This window comes from Gambusia affinis, linkage group LG09 (genome assembly GCF_019740435.1).
Source record: "Gambusia affinis linkage group LG09, SWU_Gaff_1.0, whole genome shotgun sequence".
Lineage (NCBI taxonomy): Eukaryota > Metazoa > Chordata > Actinopteri > Cyprinodontiformes > Poeciliidae > Gambusia > Gambusia affinis.
In genome coordinates this window covers 28,274,634-28,297,228 of record NC_057876.1, presented here as the reverse complement: position 1 = coordinate 28,297,228, position 22,595 = coordinate 28,274,634, and the positions used below count along the sequence as shown (strand labels likewise).

The 22,595-nt window shown below is 38.5% G+C and overlaps 1 protein-coding gene across 2 annotated transcripts in view; it reads right to left on the bottom strand.

Annotated features, from left to right (window-relative positions):
- si:dkey-237h12.3 (teneurin-3) overlaps positions 1-22,595 on the bottom strand; it is a 185,390-nt gene that overhangs the window by 16,629 nt on the left and 146,166 nt on the right. The window contains exons 21-24 of one of the 2 annotated variants that reach the window (XM_044126705.1): positions 14,985-15,234; positions 12,646-12,666; positions 6,763-6,995; positions 3,755-3,909 (exon numbers count right to left, since the gene is read on the bottom strand). In XM_044126705.1, coding sequence (XP_043982640.1) covers positions 3,755-3,909; positions 6,763-6,995; positions 12,646-12,666; positions 14,985-15,234 — 659 coding nt within the window. The remainder of the gene's footprint in view (positions 1-3,754; positions 3,910-6,762; positions 6,996-12,645; positions 12,667-14,984; positions 15,235-22,595) is intronic. The other variant, XM_044126706.1, reaches the window with a different exon arrangement.

Here is a 22,595-nt window from a genome sequence, read left to right as displayed (position 1 = left end):
TGTTATTTCCAAATAACAGTTAGTGCATAGAAAAATGTTACCAAGTAATTTGTCATATTGGTTTTTGTTCAGATGCTTCATAGATGTGTTAAACATTAATAACCCTGATACTCAGTGAAGAAACTATTTTTTTAATAAAATGTGACATATGCGTTCCATTTAGTCTGTGCGATATATCCCCCTATATTTATATATAGATATTTATATATCTCAGAGTTAATTTGTAAGGATGAATGCGTCTGAGTTGGCTTATTTCTATATTTGTAAGTGAACAGCAGTCTCTGTTTTTCCAGGATGATAATTCATCCGTTTGGTGTTAGTTTCAAACAGTAATGCTTTGTCTTGAGCACAAAGTGGGAGGAATAGAAACAACTTTATTTCCAAGAGCAGAAGCAGTAAAACAAATCATGGTGTGAAAGTTTTCACTTTGGTGTGATAAAAGTCTGTTTTCTTGCCCTTTTTTCTGCATTATTCAATAGAAATCAGCTCCTAAAACTCTCAAGGTGTGCAGCAGAGGCAGATCTGGACGGTGAAAACTCTATTTAGACTCCCAGTTTCAGAATCGTTTCTTGTCCTCCATTAGGAGAGGATGAGCTTTCATGTTACCTTAGTTTGAGGTAGAAGACTGACGCTTTCTTGGACAAAGCAGCCAGCAGTCAGTAAAAAAGGTTTTATGTGCTCAACAAGCTACAACTACACAGCGCTCCCTTATTATCATTTGTGGTCCCACAATTACTCGTGGAACACTAAACACTAATTCAGCTCCGGATGCAAGCAAACACGCCCTCCCAAACTCAGTAATTATTCTTTCCTCCTTATAATTGGCTCTGAGATGAAAACTCATCTCTTTTTCAACCTGAAGTCACTTAGTGATGTAAAAACCTCCCACTAATGTTTACATATCACCTTTATTACACTACAGTTTCTAATGTAGTGACCATAAATACATCAAATCTGCCCTTTCACACAAAATTCATCTTGATTATGAAAAATAACCTTGATGGATCTTTTAGCCTATTAGCCAAATAGTATCTTAAATTAATGTTATTTTGACCCTGAAATATGATCTCAAGTTTCTTCTGAATCAATGTCTGTCAAAATATCTATTATGATTGATTTCATTTTATTCATTTGGAAATTCAGAAAATTGTTGATCAATGAGTTACATTTTGAAAAAAGCAAGTCTGTTCACAGTTTTCCCTCTAAAATCCTGATATTTGCTCAGAGATTTCTCAATTTCTTTTCTGCAAAGCATTCTGGGCATCTGAGGACAAATAATTAACTGATGTTAAAGGTCCATGGAGAGATTTATTTGGTATCTGGAATAACTTTGAGAAACTCCAATTCAAAATGTATAATTATGACTTGGCAGGGAAGGAATGGAGTATCCTAGACTGAATAGAAATCCTTTAAATCAGAGTTTGTGTCCATTGGTACGGAGCCCTGGAGGGAACATGGGGAAAAAATTATTTTGCTTTCCCTCGCAATACTGTAATACTGTAATCCTTTCTTACAGAGGCTGCGATACTTTCTGCTTTAATATGAGGTTATGTGAGGTTTTTCCATGAATGTTAATATCTCTTTGTGAAATATCTGATGTTTTATATATTTTTCTTTAGGATAGAAAGGCACCTAAAACCTATGATATAAACAGAAAGTTTCCCTAAGTTGGAAAGAAATAAAAATACATCCTAATTTGGACTATTTCTGAGTTATTATCGTGAGGTAATAATTCGTCTGACAGTTTTTATTGTGTCTCTGTTGTGTTTGTTGTCTGAATGGTTTAAAAGGTTTTCAAGTTCAGTTCCATCTCAACCTTAACAGACACAAACATACAGTGAATAAATCGATTTTCAATCAGTTTTTTGCACCAAAGACTTAATGATAATAAAACCATTTTATTATTATAAAACACGGAAAACTAATTATGGTAAAGGGTTAACTGGGGGGATCTCATCTGTACGTGTATCAATCAACTCCAAACCAATTCTTTGTTCTGTCATAATTATCAATTTAAAGGTTTTGCAAGGAAACACGACAGAAAAGATAAAAATTATATTGTTTGGGGTTTTAGACCCAGTTTAAGGCCAGAAATCCAGTTAAACCAAAATAGTTGTCTAGGGACCAAACATGTAGTAAAATGCCCATTTTAAATTTTTCTGACGAATCAGTGAGACTGATGGATGAAATGTTAAAGTCAAGGTGAAAGGTGACAAGTTACAGATAAAGCCTGTCTAGGATATTTAAGCCTGGATACTGCTGTGTCTGCAAGTCATTATATTGTTGTCCTTCAAAATATAAAAGAAGGAAAAAACTAGAAAATTAAACTTTTTTTTATCCTTTTTCACTTGAAAAAAATATAGAAGTTAATTTCTGTACTTTCAAAAACTTTCCAAGGCTGTGGAAGAACCCTGATGTAATGAACCTGGGAGAGGACTGCAGCTCCATACTGAAGAATTTAATCTACAAGTTGGCTGTTTATATGTTCTTTTATTTCTTTAGTTTAAATGGTGTTGAAGGAAAATAGTTTCCAATTTTGTCTTTGGATCTATATTTTTTACTTTCCCCAGATTGTTCCTCTCATTTCCTGTTGCAGATTAAATATTTTAAATCAGAATTACACCACAAACCATTTTCTAAACTCCTGAGGGTGACCACATAAAATCAGTTAATATTTTTAATGTTCCTTTCAAATGCATAAACCTTCCCCTCTTAAAAATAATTTCTTAGAGAATTTGTGTCTTTGAGTTGTTTTGCTTGAACATTTTTTTTAAATGTGTAAAATCACAAGGGAGTACACATTCATGTGATTAATAGTATAATTAATCCTTCTTATCCAATTTAGCTGATGAAAAACATCCTACTTTGGAAATAACCAGAACCTCCTCGCTTATTTAAATCTGTACAAGGGATTGCTCAATGGGGAGGAACCAATTATTCCTACAGAATGGATTTCTAGTAGATTATGAGAATGATTAAGAATAATTAGAAAGTACATGAATGTAATTCAAAAGCAGCAGGAAATCTTCTGCAATAATTGCATCTTTTAAAAAAAAATAATCACAAAACAAATGCCATCTGAAGGAAAATGAGAGTTTTTAAATAATTTATTAAATGGACTGGTGAAAAGTCCAGGCTGTACCTGCCTCTAGTCTGGTGACGTCTGCAGATCGGAACCAGACCGTGAGGATAATTAGTTCAGATTAACTCTGCCTTCAAGAGTTTCTTTTCACATCATGAGGGAAATACCCAAAAAAAAAATTTAACCTGTCTTTTAGGGCAATTAAAACTGTTTACATAAATAAGTAAGACTGATTTTGAAACAACTGAATATTAAGTGTATTTAATTTAACTACAAAGATTTCAATATGTTAACAAATATCTTCTGGCAGAAAGCAATCACACTTTCTGAGGCAAAAGTTAAAATTTTCAGAGAGAGCTGCTTTCCTATTACAGCAGCATCCAAAAAATCGAAATTACCAAATAATTTGGAAACTTCTAGTAATACTAATACTAACTAATACTAAAGCCTGTGAAGCATGGAAAAAAGCATCCTGCAAGTGTTGCTTTCTCTTATAAACCAACTGCATGCTGTGTGTGTGTGTGTGTGTGTGTGTGTGTGTGTGTCAGTAACCACATCTCACTGTGGAGGGAAGGCTTGAAATGGGGTTACAGAGCTTGGAGCACAAGGTGGCACTGTGACACACTCTGCAGAAGTGTTAACAGCTTTCTGGCACTTCTTTGTTTAAGTCACCTGATTGATGTCCATGCTGCTGTCACAGGTCAGGGGACGAGCCGATGTCAGGTCGTTGGAGCCCAGGAAAGTGGAGATGATGCCGTTCTGGTCCACCTTTCTGATCGTGGTGCCGTCGACGAAATAAATCAGCCCGTTCTTGTTCACGGCGATGCCTGTTGAAAGCAGGTGGGAGGTGGCAGCGGCGGCGGCGGCGGTGGTGGTGGTGGTGGTGGTGGTGGTGAGAGAAAAGGAGAGAAAACAGGGGGGAAAAGAGCTTGTGATAACAGGCAAACATGGTAGAGATGCCACATCTCTGCTTGCATGACTCAGTGGACAGAACACGATGGATACATGTGTCAAGCTCGCCTTCCCATTATTCAGGTCACTGCAAAAAGCACAGCCATCAATAATTCACAGGCTGCTTTTCTGCTATTAAATAATTTCTCAGGCAGAAGTGGGAAAGGCTGTATTCATACGGTGTACATATATATATATATACACACACACACACACACACACTTGCCTCGCCTCGTCACCCCCTCTGTCTAAAGACGACCTCAGGAGGCGGGGGTGCCAATGGCTGCTGCTTTGTGGAGATTTTTTGACTTCCGCAATCATCACAATCCGCTCATCATTTGACAAACAAATAAGCGAGGGGAATACAACCGACAGCTGCTGACAATTTTTCTTGAAAGGGGTTAAAGATGAACAGTTGCCTTGGTGACAAGTGAAGGCTAAATTGTCTCAGTGATTGACTGTTAGCTCAAATCTCTACGCCAAAGCAAAGCCGAGCCAGTGTGGGTTTGCAATAACCAGATGTCCCAAACTGGGAAAATACATTAGCGGGGTGTAGTGGCTTCTGCATCAGTCTCCATGTCACTGTGCTGCTTAATAGAGATCACTGCCTTTGGGAATTCAGCCATACTTCATAACCAGGACGGCTGTTTTCTATCCGTACCGGTTTTAACTGGCTGCGGTTCAGGATTTCATTTCAAATAGCCGCTGAGCCCAGGAAGTACAGTGGATGACTACGCTATAGTTTTCCAAAGATTTTAACTGTTCTGAATGTGCTATAACTTTACTCTTACCTCCAGAGAATTTCTTCTTCAATGAAGTCTTTAAAAGCTTCTATGGAAGGTTAGTGGTTTGGTTTGACCTGTGGGCTAAGGCTGCACAAGATTGCTTTCTGCTAAAACATTGACGAGCTGTGGGAGCTGGCAGTGAATCCTTGGGAGCTGGCTATCTGACAGCCTGAGATTCTCAGACAGATGAAATGTGTCACATTTGAGCAGAGTTCAGCAAATGTCTGAGGAGAGAAAAAGGAAGAAAAAATGGAGCCATCTGCTGTTTCTTCTCTTGTCTCGGCTTCCACCCACTCCATCATTAGAGTCGTTCCCTCAGATTGCCTTCACTCAAGCCTTTATCACCTAGCCGAAGCTTAGCTGTTGCAGTTGGCACTCAAAAGAAGACAGCAACGAGCGCAAAACAATTCATCCTCGCCTTTTATTCCGAACGAATTTATGGAAAAGGCGTCGATTTTGCCACAAATGACCCTCTGCTATCTGAATGTGGACAACAGGTTGTGCAAAGCACTTATCGGTTTGTGGGCAGCAGTTATTTCACAAGGAGCATTAAAAGCCAGGAAACTTGACTTTTACAGTGCTTTGCCGAAGCATCCAAAGCCCTTTCAAAGATGTTTTTCTGTTTTATCCCGTTACAAACACAAACTTCAATGTACGTTATTAGGATTTGATATACCAACACAAAGTAGTGCAGAATTGTGAAGTGGAAGAAAAATGCTGCAGTTTTCAAACTTTTTGTATTTTACAAATAAAACTCAGAAAAATGTGGCATCAATTTTTAATTCTTGCCACATATACCTAAATGTATTTGTGTCTGGACTTTGACTAGACTCTGTGGTTGTCCAACCCAGTCTCGGGTTTTCTGCAGCCTCTAACAGATTTTCTTCAGAGACCATCCTGGATTTACCTCCATCCATCTTCACCTCCATCCATCTTCACCTCCATCCATCTTCACCTCCACTCTGGCCCCACTGCATGATGCTGCCACCAAAATAAGGTCTTGTGGTTCTGTTCACTGTGGTATTTAGTACTGTGGTACTGTGATCTACAGTTTCACTGTTCTGTCATTCATTGTGGTTTAAATGTGAACCAGAGAGCCCCCTACTGCCCCCTGGGGGCAAACTGGGAACAAGACGTCTTATGGCGTTTTCTAAAAAAAAAAATATTTCCAATTAGGACACTAATTGTTGATTTGTAAATAATTTCCCCCTCATGAACTGGTGTTGGCAGGTTTGCAATTGGCCTAAATTGTGCTGATGTCAGAGCCTACACTGCAAAAACATAAAATGTTACTAAATATTCCTAATCAAATATCTTAGTGCACCTGAAATAAGACAAAATAACTTACAATTACCTTTTTATTAAAATATAGCAGCTTGTTTTAAGTTTGTACCGCCTTAATACTAATGAAAAAGTTCTAGTTCAAATGGCAAATTATATTAGTGATATCATGGAAAAAAAGTACGTGAAAAAATCTTGGAAACGGTGCATCATCCTCCATGATTAAACTCTACTTTGTTTGGATGTAATGATACAAAATGGGAAAAGTTCCAGTTAAATACTTTTTCATGGACATGTAAAAGAGCAAGAGAAAGATTTAAATTAATAACATCAACACTTGGAATAATAATCCACAGAAATATCCTCACATGTAAACTAAAGTATAATTTTCATTTCTGGAGGTAACAGCTTGTTGACACGGAACAGAAAATTGCTTTAATTGCTGAAGTATCAATGTTTTCTTAGGAGCCTTGCCTGTTTGCTTTAAATTTTACATGAGAACCACAACCAAAATTAATTAATTACATACGAGTAAGCCGTCATTTGGCACGGTGCCCAAAGCACGCATAAATTCACATCTAGCAGGTGCCACTTCAGAATGAGAAATCCATCACCTCGATCCACCCCTCCACTGAGCAGAACATCTTCATCAATTTTAAATACCTTTGGGTCCGGTGAGGGAGGCGTCCGGAGCTTTCCCGCCGTCGCCGCAGTGGTTCTCATCGAAGGGCAGACAGTGCTCTCCGGTTCCTGCCACCACCTCGGCGTTGGACTGCAGCTCCTTGGTTCCGCCCAGGATCCTGGGTCGGTAGATGCGCCGGGAGTTTGTGTCCGACACGTACAGCTGGCCGCTTACCGGGTCAGTTGCCAGGTAATACCGGTGGGCTGGGTTGTTGCTGCGTTCAAGGAGATAACTCAGGGTGAATTAAAGCTGCAGACAGCATTTATCTTTAAAAGCTCCTTCTTTACAAACCTAATGCTTCAAATCCATCTGTAAGAACCCATTCATTAATCTCTATAATAGATTAGAAACTGCATTCAACCAGACTTCTTTAGTAGAAGCTGACCAGCAGGTCATTCCTGCTGATAGCAACCTTTCACTCTGACGTCCTGAACCATGACAGAGCTCTCCTGGGGATTAAATAGAATACATACATGCCTTTATGCATTTATTTTCATTAATAGTGTACCACTACGCGATTTTCCTTTAGGATTTATTAAAGTAGTTTTCAACTTGGTTCTGTTTTAATTAAATTCTATTTATACACAAAGTGAGCACTGATAAAATTAAGCCTGTACCATCTGGGACTCACCCTCAGGATTCTCTAGTTAGAAAACTGCCCTCAGTAAATACTTAAAAAGACAAATAAACAAAACATAAGTTTACTACAAATGTACTATTCACTCTGGAGATAAACACACAAAAATGAAGCAGCACAAACAAGCATAAACACATAAACACAAACATGTACAGAGCAGGTCACAACCGCTGACTGCTAGCTGGAGAATCTGCTGATTTCTTCTTTCTTGGGTTGATTCCTTGCATGTTTGGACAATTATTTCCTGTGGTTCTGGATGCTGTGCAGCTGGAAGGATTCCTGCTCCGGCTCTTTTACTTTCAGACAGTTGCTACGATGTGTAACCGTGGCAACATGCTATTCTTTTGACTACATTTGATTAACATCTCAAAGCTCAAATAGAAACCTGAAGTACGACCCCAAATCCAAGAGGAGTTTAAAAAAGATGGCAGGCAGGACCAAAGAGGAGTCAGTCAGCACAGACTCGTGATGTCATAATGTGACACAGAGTCATAATGTTTAGCAGCTGTTGTCTGTTAGCCAACAGCTGCTAAACTGAAAGAAGATCCACATTTATTTTAGCCAGAATCAAGAGTTTGCTACCGGCGCTGTTTTCTGATGAGAGGTAAAAGGTTTAGTTTTCTGGCCATAATCCCTCCAGGTGGGCTCCACACAAAACAAAGGATCTACATCCTGCCTACATTTAGGTATGGTGGAGGGCCTGTTATGCTGTGGGCCAAGGACTGGCTAGCAAAACTACACAAAAAAAACAGCAATTACTTTGTTTCTATCATGTAACATGGTTTACTGTGCTGCCCTTCATTAAATAAACTTAAACTGAATTGAGCCTGTTGTAGTTCAAGGCATCATTGACCAGTGATACACCAGGACAGAAGAAATAATTAGTCATATGTTTGAAAATGAGTCGTTGGTTGGTTGTTCAGCAGAATAATGATCTAAAAGATGAGACCAAATCAACAGATGGATAACCAGACACAAAACCAAGCTTCTTAACTGGCCTTCCTTCACCCCAGACCTAAATCCATTAGAAAAACCTGAGGGTGAGCTCAGAGTTGGAGGATAAGAGAAAATCCAAGACTCTAAACCATCTTGAGCGATTGTGCAAAGAGGATTGATTAAAGCACCCTAACTCTGTGCGCTCCAACTTTACTAAATGTTATAAGAGAACATGAGGTGTTTCCTGTTGGTTGGAAAGATCCCAGTAAATGTATACAATAAGTTTTTTTGTTATTTGGTTTGCGATGATGCTCCTGAAAAAAAGAGATAAGTTTGAATTTGTTTTTGTAAGCTCTACTTCATCAAGATCCACAGATATTCCTCAATCTTACAGGCAAATAAAACCTGGAAAAGCCTGAGCAGCAGATTCATCACCTGGATTAAAACATCCTGCAGACAAAGAAACTAACATGTTCAAGCAGGTGAAAGTGTTTTATAAAATTCACTATTCCACTCCTCAGTTTATTAAATAATTTGAGCACAAAATAACTTTCACTGTTAAGAGTTGACAGGGGGAATATCTACAGCAATAAAACAACCAAGTCTGGTAAATATTACACTCTGTGTCAATCTCAGCAGTGACGCCATCTTTAATCACAAGCCATCTGAAGGCAAAATTATAGATCTGCTCCTTCTGGCAGGTGTTTATGTGAGCTAGGTGAGCAAATCCAGTCTTAACAGGAAATATATCTGCAGTCCAGTGAAGCCAAAGGACCTGTAGCTAGGAAAAAAATGCAGCTTTGTGACTTTGTGTGGCCTCCTATTTTATGCTGAAATACATAAGCCACCTATAATTCTATTACAGCTGATGATATAAAAAGGCCATTTCATTTACCACAAAACCTTGACTCTGAGGTTTTCTCCTTGGCTGCAGACAACAACTATAAAGAAATCTGCAACAATAAAAATAACTGAAGCTCTACAGAACAGCAAATATAAAAGAAGAGTAATAAAGCAAACACACGATCAAAAGCATGATGGAGTAAATCATTGTACGTTAAAACTAACCTATGGAAAATGATTACAGCCGGTCATTAAGCATGTTATTTTGTGAATCCTGCGCTCTAAATCACTAATTAACAGTAACTTCTTTGTAGTTGCACAAATGCTACTTAAAATCCAGAGCTTATTATCAACTTTAAATTAGAAGCAACATTGTCACGTGAACCAATAATGAACATAATTTGTGAATTTTTAATGCTGCGATGAAGCTCTATAAATAATTCCAACAGATGGGGAAAAAAACTAAACAAAACAAAAAAACGGCTGAACCTTCGAGGATGAAAAGAAAAACTGGAAAACAGAAGGTTGCAACATGGAAATGGGACTAAATTTAACCGGATACCACAACAACGGGGTTCCAGTTTGCAAAGCAGAAATGACAACTTATGTGCCAGATCATTTCATCTGTTATGAGACTCCTGTGGGGAGAAGCCTCTGGAAATTATTGAAATGACTGGCTTATGTTGACACAGCACAACAATTAATGGCATCTCTTTCTGCTTAATTTGCCTTATTTACAGTTAAATAACCTTCTGCAGTGTAAATATAGACACATGATGGAGCACACGGCTGATATTTTGTATCTGCATAATAATCAAGAATGCAAACTAATTGTGTATGACATTGAATTTGAACAAACTAGAAAAACAACTGATCTCAGGCTAAACTAGCAGGTACTCAAGGAAAATTAAAGAGCTCAAAGCAGAGGCCATAAAAATGAAATCAGGTTGCTTCACTGTGCCGCTGTAAATGCTGCTTCTCCAGATGTACTGAAGCCTAATGGTACCTCAGTCGATACCGGTTCGGCCCTGGATCTGGATAATGTGGCGGCGAAATAAATGTGGCAATGAAACATCTTTGTAAAATGATAAAGATGTGGTAATAAAACTTGACGGCCATCATAAGTCCAAGTAAATGTTCAAAATAGGTGGGCACTATTTGAGATCTAATAAAAAATTCAGTAAGTCAAACATTAGTAACTCCTTATTTTACAGTCAACCTGCAGGGGGTTGGACATAATAAATGAGGCACCTAGCTCCTGTGTTTTACGGCTCAATGAAACATTTATGCAACAAATATTACCTTTGTGCACTTTTCTGATGGTAAAACACATGGAAGTTTAAAGAGAAATTTTACAATGGCTTGGAATTACTAACAGGCTTTTTTGTTCCTTTTGAAGATCAATTTCTTTCTTACCGAAGTTTCCTGCATTTTTTTCAGCACATCTCAGCAGAATGACCAAACCTGTCACAGGTGCTAACACAGGTGTCAGTCACCTCCTGGTCAGGCAATCACAGAGTCCTGGAAACTGGCATTGGCCTGCAGGGATTCAGAAATCTCTGACTGATCTGGAATTCAGCAGCTCTCAAAGCATCAAGCTGCTGCATGTCACTCTGTCTCCAAGCTCCACACACTGTTGGTTTATTTGTGCTGCACATCAACAGCAGTGCACACAACTCTCTCAGTATATCTTTGGATTCTCTTCCCAAAGAGACAAATTTTCTTCTAATATTTTAAAATAATCTTGTGCTTCAAGTTATCTTTAATCTTCAGTTTCCACCAATTAGAATTTCAGATTAGGCTCCAGAACGCCTTGGCCGACTTTTAGATTTGCCAGGAAAAAAGCAAAGAATAAAGAAATTAGGGCCAGTTTAAAAGCCTTTAGGCAGCAGATTTCAGTATTCCTTTCATCCAGTGTTGGGTTTTACACCTTTTTAAACCTATCTTGGTGTCTAATTAACACATGGCAGTGTTGAATTCATTAAGCCTGACAGCCTTTTCATTCAGCTGAGTATTTGAAACGATCAGGAAATCTGAGTTCACTGCATGAATCAGGCAAATTAGATTTGAAATTCACACAAAGGTCCCTCATCCATTTCCCATAATCTGGTCATCTCACCAGAGGCGTTGCTGTGACAGCCAGCTTAATAAAGTTACAGCAGTTTTACTGTCTGGAGCACCTCTTGCTCTTGTCATGTTAATCACTGGGAGAAGCTAATTGCTACCAAGAAGCATCTTCTCTTGATGCAGTGATGTTGCCATGTTCATGAATACAGAGCAGTGGTGCACGGCCCTCCGGATGAGAACATCTGCCAAACACCATCACTAGAAATTTAATTACAAGCTTTGCAATGATACTGAACTTTATTTCAGAGCTGCGATGTTGGACATGTAGGCGTCTCTTTGCATTTCTGCATAATTTTTCAAATCATTTAAGGCTCCTTATGCATGTTTTCCTCTTTTACATAAAGCAGATGTACTAATTCTGAAAATCTGTGTGCTTCCTCTCGTGTTTAGATGTAATCAAACCATCACTAATTTACTATAATTACAAAAGTCAATTACCAGTGCTTAAATGAGTGTAAAAGGCAAATAAAATATATTTGTGAGGCGACTTTTAGATAGACAAAGCTATCTAAAAGGCTTTGCAATGAAAGTAAAAGACAAAAATGTAAAGGAAATTGCATTTAACAACATAAATCATCTATTCAAAAATGTTAAAATGTACAGTTTAAAAGATAAATAGTTTTTATTTTCTAAAATAAAAAACCCCTCATCAGTTCATTTTGAAAATGAAATGATGAGGCAATTGTTGACTTTTATATGGAAGCTGCAGGAGGCAGTAATGTTTTTAGTCCTGATTCAAAGGAGATGACACGTCTAAGATTCTTAGAGAGTCTGTTACTGCTAATTAATTCATAGTATAAGGCCCAATACAATTAATCTACTTATCAAATTGCAATGATTCAAACTGAAAATAAAAGTATGAAGAACTTTCCCTCATCCTATTTAGACAGGAATCGTTTTATTCCAGCATTTGGATTTTGTCTCAGTCTATCACGGAGCCTGTTTGTTTGCATTTTCCCTGGTATTTTGTCTAACTGACTCTACTTGATCGCTGATTTCCAGCATTACATTTTAGAGCCCAGAACAATACATGATAATACAAAAGCTCCACAAATTTAATATAATGGGGACATTTACATTTTGAAATAGAGTGGGGTAAGAATGGAGCCTTGAGGAACCCCACATGTAATCATTGTTGCTCAGATTCATGGCTGGAAAATGTCACATAGTATCAGTGTATAAAATAAAAACTAAATCAGTGTAGCACAGTTCTAGTCGATGCTTCTCACTGTGATTCAAAAGGCCGAGGAATCAAGTATTTTCAGAGACAGTGACATGCAGAAAGGACAGAATAAAACATGCACTAAAATAATTTACCTACCTGTGTCTAAAGTCTTTATTTCTATGACAGGATGCAGTGGAAGCAGCAGAAAAAGAGGAAAGACAATAAAGACAATGAAACATTTTATTTGGAAATTTTCTTTTAGTGTTTAAATGGCTCTCTTTTGCCAATTTTTTTGATTTATGGATTTCTGACTCTCCAGTAGATTTTTCATTATTTATGTTTAAACTTTACAAGATTTATGAAATCTTAGCAAAACCCAGGTCGCAAACAAGAGCTTGGTGAAGAAAGTAAGAAAGTCAAAGTCGTCCCCTTGAAGAATCAACACAGCCAGCAGAGAAGGTCACATGCAATGACAGTCTGTTTGGCAGACGACGCAGAGGTGGAGTTATTACCCACAGAGAGGGAAACATGTCCTCCTGTGTTCATGAAGCACCATCCGGTATTACCACTGCTATTCTCACTTTGACCGCTCATATTGAAATATTGATTCAGCCATTTGCTACATTGACCACTGAAGCCAGAATATAAACACAGGCTTAAAGCGAACACTGACTGAAGGAGGTCCAGGATGTTTGTACAAGACGGCGTGACTGAAACCAAGTGCATGTTTGCTGTAAAATTATTGATTTCTGACACAACATTCTCTGTAAAACTCTTGGACTTTTTCTACAGTGTGATGCAAAGAGATTTGGCTGTTTTTTTAATTTAATTTAACAAAGCTAACATGAGTTCTTAGCCTCTTGTTCTTGTAAAAGAGCTGCTTGGAGATGTAAACCATTATTCGTCTGGTAAAGTGTTGCTGAGCATGCATGTTGGTTTATAGCGGCGCCCTGATTTTCATCCAACTGCTACATCATTTCCAACATCCGTTGTGTAGAGGCGGATGACTGTGCAGGTGCATTAGCAGGTTTCCAGGGTGGATTAGCATGTTTGCCTTCCAATTCAGATATTAAACATTCACCCTTTTAATCCTGAAGTTATCTCTCATAATCGGTGAACAGACAGCCAACAGTGCAGTGACCTCCATCATTTTAAGGCGATTTTCATGTTAGTTTTGTCATGTATGCGTCTCGTGGAGGGTGAAGGCCCAATGTACATTTAATCAACATCTGCCACTTTAAAATAAGCCAACTGGCCGAATCAGAGTCATTGCAGAGAGAAGCCAACTTGGCATGAGGACGTAAATCATCCCAATTACACGCTGAAGACAGGATGTCTTTCCTAATTATGGAGATGGATGGAGAAAAGATTTCAGATTTCTATGAGGAGTGGAAAGATGTGTGTGAATTAAAGTCTGCCCACTGTGCCATTTTAGTTTTCCCTCACTATGCTGAACTCTACACAGCAATGACAGGAGAGATCCTTTATTACATCATAATTTAAGGGTCAGTGAAAGTGCATTGTGTCATTTTTTCCCCTTTTCAGTGTCTATCACGTTCACAAAACATTCATAAATATACAACAATAAACATGCTTGAGGCAGATTGGTTGGGTTTGTTTATTCCATTACATTGATTTGAAAAATTTACGGATGACAGAAATAAACCTAAAGAAGAATTAAGGGGCAAATACTGGGGCAAAGCACTGTATCTTCATGTGTAGCCCCTGAAGTGAATCGATAATATCAGTTAAAAATGCACATTGCATGCATAAAAATACTTAGCTACAGCTAAATATTGACACATTTAGCTAAGTATTGTTATGTTGGATACAGCTAAATATTATTATATGCAGCCAATGTTCGGTTTTCTAACTGGTTAATTATTTAAATATTTATCTACACAAAAAATAATATTTAGCTATTGCTATATGCACTTAGTTTTTGTGTGTAGCTAAATTTGTATTTATGTATATAAATTATGTGTAGCTAATTTCTTAGTTACACAGCTAAGTAATTAGCAAATAAGCAATTAGCTTATGTGCATGTTTGCTCTAAAATGATCGATTTCTGACACAACAGAAATCGATCATTTTATTAGCTACATATAAATTATTGAGCCAAATACCACGTAAATATTAGATATTAGGTAAATATTTTAGCTGAACTATTATGCTAAATGAATATGCTATTTAGCTAAATAGTTTAGCAAAATGTCATGTTTAGCTAATGTTCTGTTTTATAACTGGATAAATATTTAGACATTTAACTTAATATTGAAATAGCCAAATATTTAGGTATACACAATATTAAGCTGCAGCTAAATGTGAAGTTTTATAACTGATAATTATCAGCTCAGTTTTTAACTTTCTGTTTTGTTACACCTCAATATTCATTCATTTAATTAAATGTTTAGCTGTAGATAGTTTGTTTATATGTATGCATGTATAACCTTTGAGTCTATAACTTTACAAATGCGGCACCATTTTTCTCCTACCTGAGCTCCATGATGCTTGTCACGTTCCCAGATGGGTAGATGCGGCGGATGAAGTTGAAATCGCCGACGTAAAGGCTTCCATCGATGCCCCAGGCCAGAGCAACTGGCGCCAGCAGCTTGTTGCCCTGAGCTTGCCCGTTACAGCTGGGACATGAGATGCTCCTGCGCCGTCCGTTCCCCATCACCGTGGAAATCACTGGGGGCTGGAGAGAGATGAACTGGTTCTCGCCGTTGCCCTTATAAAGGATTCCTGGGAAGCAGCACAGCAGTTATTCACAGGTGTGAAAGCATGGCTGCCGTTTGTTATTGGCACGACATTACTGGACTCATTATTCAGTTATCAAACCAGAGGATTTGATGATGAGAAAATATGGACTGAATGGACTGAAAGGCAGGACATTTACAGATATTTATAGATATTTATAGAAAAGAAGAAACAAATGAAATGGTTTAAGGTTTCAGTTCTAGTAATGAAACTGTATTCATGGTGAACTTGGTACAAAAATACAAGGATGGATTTGCATGACCATACAAATCCAACTATCCACTGACAGAAGAAGACAATTATTTTATGTGTTTTTGGTCCCCAGCATTTTACTCATGGATATAGTCCCTTTTAATGTTCCTATAACTTTTCACTTAGGTTTTAGTAAACACATATCTCTATTTTGGTCTGAATTTTTATAAATGATCATTTTTAGTGATATTAAATGGAGCCTTTGGATAAATAGCCAAAACACATAGAATGCATTTGTCTCTCTAGATATTCAGTCATGTGTCTACTAAGGCCCAGGTTTCCCTCATTTTGATCAATTGTGTCATGATCTCTTCCAGACATTACCCAGAGTTCATCACTGTATCTCTTTTCATCACAACACAATGCTGCACTGCAAACACTGCTCCAATCTGCCATCAATCTCCTGCTCCATTTTTCACTCATTCATAAACAAGACAAAGAGTTTCTTAAATTATTGAATATAACAATACACAATTCTCTACAAATATACCAATAAAATATGAACTACACCTTCAGCTTGTATTATTGTTTGCATCCTTGGTGTTCCTCAGAGACAAATTATTCAAATGGAAAGAAACAATACAGCAGTTCTGTCTGTCTGTTGTAAAAATGATCTGAGAATACTTTTTAAACCTTAAGGTTTGGTGTCACCTTTACATTGGGATGTTTATCATAGTTACCAGCTGGATGTCTGTAGAAAGTCTAGGAAAATATGACATTTTCATCATTCAGGCTTCAACTGGGGGGTCTTAATTCTCCCTCAATATTTAGCTTGACTCCCACTTGAGAACTGTTTTTTTTTATTGTAGGTCAGACACTGGCTCCTCACAACTAATCCACATAACCTCTTGCTCAAACAATAATGTGATTTAAATAGCTCAGGGACCCGAGGCTGCACAGGCAGCATGCTGACCATCAGCATGGCAGAGCCGCGGCCCAACCCAGCGGATTCCTGAAAACCCTCCATGAAGCTCAATCATATTTTATATGAAATGATGCTCTTCTAACGTGACAGGGAGAGCCCTTCCCCCAAGTCACAGAGAGGCAGTAAACATAAACACAGAGATGTGGACACCGTCTTAATGACGACCCATACATTACGCCGAGGACTCACTAAATGTGGTGAGTCATACCAGATTAATATTTTAACAAGGAGCTGTTATAACAGGGTTTCTTCAGAGGGGGTGGGGTGGGACATTCTTCAAAGTGGGAAAAAAAACACATCAAAGGGAAGAAGTGCATGCTTGGAGCACTTAATTATTCACATCCAGCAACTTGTGTGATTTCACTCAGCCTCTGTCCTAATTAGTGGATCTATGACACCACTGAACGGCCACATAGTGCTGTACTCCCACGGAGCCACACTGCGAGCCACTGCAACCCTCAATATATGTGAAATTAAGTGTGCAGCTTGTCCCTCCTCTGATTAGTTCTTCTCATTGATTTAGCTGATTGAAGGGCAAATTCAAATGAAGACGCAGACCAGTGAGACTCCTGACGATCTGACCAATTCGTCTTCTGGACCCGACAGCATTATACATGAGCCTCTAACCAAGACAAATAGGTCCAAGATGAGGCTCTCCGCGCAGCGCCTGGAAACGTGTGACCTTGGGACTTTAATTGAACTGTGATCCATTTGTCTGCACATTGAAAAGAACACACACAGCGCGATGAAAACACTCGGTGAGCTGAAAGGTTGAGGCTTAGTCCGGGAAAAAATGAACACATCAGAAATGACAAATAAGCTGTATAATTTGATCTGAATTTTAATGTCTGTTTGCGTAATGACTTCTTAACATTCACATGGAAGACAGCAATGTTGCTAATGTGCAGGATGCGGCTGGGTGTGTAGGACATGGTTGAGTGTCAACGTTGCAGCCGTCTCACAGTTTGGCAGACGTTCAGCTTAAAAGAATTAAAAAAAGAAGGATGCTGAAGTCATCCTGGCAAATCACTCCTGTTCTTTCCATTTACACTTTCATCACAGTTTACTGTACACACAAGTCTTCCCATAGGCTATTAGACAGTGTAATAAAATAGATTAAATACTGCTATCAATCACCAGCAACCCCCCACCATTACACCCACACTTACTATTGACAATGTACTCTTTTACTTTGATTTTTCTCTCACACACAATGTCTTCTGCCAGCTTAGTGTGAGAGAGCAGATTAAGGTTCAGCTTCCCTCCCTCAAGGACACTTGGCCATGACACATTACTGCTGATGATTGTTGTGAGGATCAAGCTTGCGATGTCTCAGCTGGAGAGCTCCACTGATGGGAATTTGGCTTGTGACTATCCGAAGCTCCAGGCTGTAGGAGGTGGTGTTAGTGGGGGGTGGACTCCTACTCCACTAAAAAGGGGTTTTGGATTCCACAAATATGCATCCAGAACTATTTTGCACTGCTAAGTCTGGATGAGAACTCAGAAAACTGTGATATGATTTCCTAAAAGCGAGATTCGGTAAAACAATTTATTCACAAAGTCCTGCAGCAAAGTCCCCCGACAGATTCTGCAGAGGAGAAGTCAAAGAACAAGGATGGCAGCTGAATGGATCAGCCGCTCGGGACATGTCTGCTCATCGATTAGAAATATGAACGGATGGAGGCGGCTTCAAAATCTGGGGAGAGGTCACTTGCTCAGAGGCGATGGATGGCTTCTCTCCTCATGGCGAATATACAGAACAAGAGAGACTCACTGTATGGAAACCTCAAAGATAACTGAGACTTACAATACGATGCTCTTCAGAAAAGCATCTCAAACACAGAGGAAAACATGATGTCACTGGTTATGATTTAAACAGAGAGCAACAGCTGTCCCCACGGCAGCTGTTGCTCTAATTATTTACTATATTACTTATTGCAGTAAGTTTCTAAACATCTACATGAATAATAGAAAGACAGACAAAAGAAAATGAGTTTCGATAAAGGGACTGAAGAAAAATAGAAACGAAAAAAAAAGACACAAAGAAATAAAGACAAAAGAGGAAAGAACAAAGAAAATAGAGGAGAGGTACAACACAAAGAGGGCAAGGGAAAAGGACACAAGGAAATAAGAAACAAAGGAAAGATGAAAGGAAATAACGAACGAAAGGGAACCAAAAAGGGAAAGATGCAAAGAAGCCAGGGAGTAAGGAAGGTCAAATGGTTGGGAATAAAATCCTAATTTTCTTTTCAACATTTCATCAGAGCTTAAAAATACTAAAATCAGATTCACACTGAGGTGTCTCCATTGTTTTAATATTGAAACACTGACAACCGCACTGGTGACGTCGTTTTAGTTTCCACTCATCAATCATTATAATGTGCAACTGGTAATATTTGCAAACAGTCAAATTTGTCTTTCACTTAAGGTAAAAAAGGTCTGGCCGTCTTCTTTCAGCCAGCTGACTGGCAGTGAGGCTTCCTCTGGCATCTCGTTAAAAGAGCTTTAAATTGCAGGAAGAGTCTAACGGATCATTTTGGCCATTATTTTTAGGTTGCTTGTTATCAGTAGTGGTCGTATGTCTGCAGCTACTCAGAGACTCAAACAATGACAGAAAGACAGTCAAACAGTTCAAATATAACTGTCTATGAAACTGATGGTGACGGAGACACTGAGGAGGCCTGAAGGCCATGAAAATAGAAAACCAGAAGAGGAGTCATTACATGAATTATTGAGCAAGGGCCAAGATGTTATCTGCACAAACTCTGCCTGCTGCCTCCATATAGAAATCATAATTCCTGAGTGAGCTGCCCAACATGAATCCATTCCTACCTGGGAGACATTACACCAGGTAATAATTTGTTTGATAAAAGGCTAATTTGAATCATGTGGGGGGAAATAAAAAAACGTCTTTCATGTTGACATCACAGCTTCTGAGATGATTAATGGCGCCGGCGCAAGGCCGAGCCTCCATATGTGATAAAAAACTGGAGCGCCCTGAGCAATGTCACCTTGGTGACACGCGGCGAGCACAGAGAGTGGTAGGGGACGAAAGGGAGTGTGTCTTAATTGGACCCTGTCCTTCTTTGTTCCTCTTTGCTGTCTTTCTTCAACGTGCCACCCAGAGCCCCGCTGATCCTGTGTGAGGCTAACGGCAGGCAGCAGACCTCTGATTCCATAAAATGCAGCATGTGTGTGAGCCATACAGCGCTTACTCTCACAAATGCAGCCTTTCTGAACTCTGCCTGTGTCCAATAAGTATCGGCTATGTTACCCAAGATAGAGACAAGCTGCAGATTGAGGGGAAGGCATATCCACTTGTAACGAAGAAACGAGGGGCAGGAGGACACGACTACAGTGCAGACACCAGCAATTTGCCTTATCTGGTTTGACAGGCTTGTGGAGCCGAGATGGGGGGAGAGGAGCTTCTGCTCAGGCCTTATGCCACAAACGATGAGAGGAAAAACTCCTCAGATGTTCCAAGTGGAGCAAATATGAAGCAGGAATCACAACAAAGCGAGATAGCAAATGTTTGGAGATAAACTGCAGTGCAGTGGCAGGACCACCGCTTGCTCACATGTGTGGTAAGGACATTAGTCAAGCCGAGGAACATTAAAGAATCAATACCTGAGCAGCAACGAAGGTAAACAGTGATATTTAGATTCATCTTCTTGTCGACTGAGAATATCGAGCTGAATTTCCCTCCCAAACCCGTAAATTCCTAAAAGTCCGATTCCTGACTGAATCCTTCACTGTGGAATGAAAAACTGCAAGAAAACAAATTTGGGTGTATTAAAAACAAACAAAAAAACAACAAACAAAACACTAAAACCTTTACACACACACACACACACACACACTGAAGGGCCATTTAATTTTGGACTGCGAGGAAACTGAAGTAAAACATGTAAACTTGAACCGCAACGTTTTTGCTGCAAGGCAAAAGTGGCACCAACTATGCCAACATGTTGCTCCTGAGCGTAAATTAAAACCTTTAATAATTCATATTATGGGATATTTAATGTTAATTTACAAAATACATTTATTACAGACAGGAAATGAGACAAGAATAAACTGAAATATAAAAGAGCAATGCATAATATGTATTATTAAAAAAATATATATGCATATTTATTTTTTACTAAAATATTAAAAAATATTAAAATAAAGACGTTTCGTCTTTATTTGCAGGATAGCAATAAAAACCATCCTGCTGCTGAAAAGCATTTCACAAGTTCCCACTCATATTTTGAGAACATTCCTTTCTGAGTTTGAAGACTTTCAAAATCCTAATTTTTAACTCGTTTCACAGATTTTCAGTTCGTCCAGTTTATGCTGGGTGAATAGAAAATTAATAATACTTTCACTCAAACACTTGTGGAAACAATAAAAGATTAATTTAAATCTAAATCTAACAGGAAATCCAGATGCAGTTTGGTAAAAGTTTTGTAGAAGAGACTTCATGATCTATTTATTTATGTTTTCTGTTGTGTGTGGTTTAAATTTCCATTTTATATTTATTGCTTTTGGTTGTTTTGTTTATTTATTTTGGATGTTTGAAATATATGCAGCTCCAGTGTAAGTGTTTTTTTACTAAATTAAAGTTTATTGATCTTTGAGAAGATGAACTGGCATTGTTAAGCCTTTATCATATTACTTGCAAATGGTCTCAGACAAAAACTTGATCTTTTATCACATTAATATCTGGGACAATTTATCATCCAGTCAAGTCATGGAGTGTTTAATTTGACATGTTTTTCTCAAGATCTGACTAATCTAGATCTATTTTACAATGAATAATTTTCAGTATTTTGTAGAAAAAGTAGCATATTGTGCATAAATGGATTTATTTTGCCTTTATTTATCCAGGTGACTCAAAGAGAACCAATTGTAATTGATTTCAGATTTGTATCTGTAAAAACCATAAATAATCATTCAGCCCTTTTCCACCTGCTTTGCAATTTATGTTGGTGAATCAATTAAAATCTCAATGCATTGAGGTACTTCTGCAAGGCACTGCAGAAACTGTCACAGACACAGCTGAGATTATTTCAGACTGCTGTCTAGCAGTGAAGATAGGATGGTGAACTTTTCATAAACTGTCTTGCCAAAGTTCTGGATAAAAAACCCTCCAGTCCTACCAAGCGTGCTGTGTTGGGTTGAGCTGACAGGACTGCAGACTGAAAGTATTCTGCACCGATATTAAGCCCCTGTCAAACAGAGGTAGTAATTTAGACAGAAAGCCACAAGACTGCTGAACTATTTTTGTTCATTTTAAATTTAGACAGACTTTGCAGTGATTTTTTTTCATAACGGGACAAGTGAAAAATGTGAGGATGTGGAGCCTTGGGGAGTCTGCAACATTTAGTGCACAGGAAATGCTCCGCGCCATCTGGTCTGTGCTTTATTTCTGTAATCGCTGCTCCCATGTACAACAACAAGCCCTCAGCATGACGGTTCTTAAAGCAGGGCGACGTTTGGTTTTCTGACATCTTCCAACGCAGTACGGCTCAATCTAATAAAGGATGCAGCAAAGTATTTGCATATCACATGCTGCAGCTATCTGTTGATCATGAATGCAACTCACAACAACTCCAACTGAGACGCTGCCGCCGTGAAGACTTTGGAGGTGGTGCGCTCTACTTTGAGACGGCTCGGATGAAACGAGGATGCACCGCCACAACACGAGCTACAAGCATATTCTTGTTTTCTTTCACTCACTTCACAAACTTTGGGTTCTGAATGGCTCGACAGATCGGGTTTGGAGATGAGCTTGGAATTCTGTTCTTTTGTTGCTTGACAAGATGCAGGACAAAGTAGAAGAAACAGTCTCTCTTTTCTACAATCCTATCTGATATAAACAAATCTTTCTTTAATCTCCGCAACATTATGCATGTAGTACAGATGTTTAGCATTAAAGGATGAACAGGAGTGTTTCTGTTAATACTCTTGAGAAGCTTTAAAAATAAAACTGCACTGAGGGAATATGCAACATAAACATGCCTCTTACATACAGAGTTCTTCTAGGTGTTGAAATATCAACTCACAAAGATTTTTGCATGTTCTACCTAAACTTTGTCGAATTTTGCCTAAATGAAATAAGTAAGAGGCAGATTTATAGTTGTGTGTCTGGAGGCTGCAGAGGATTTGTAAGGAGCCTCTAGAGCCA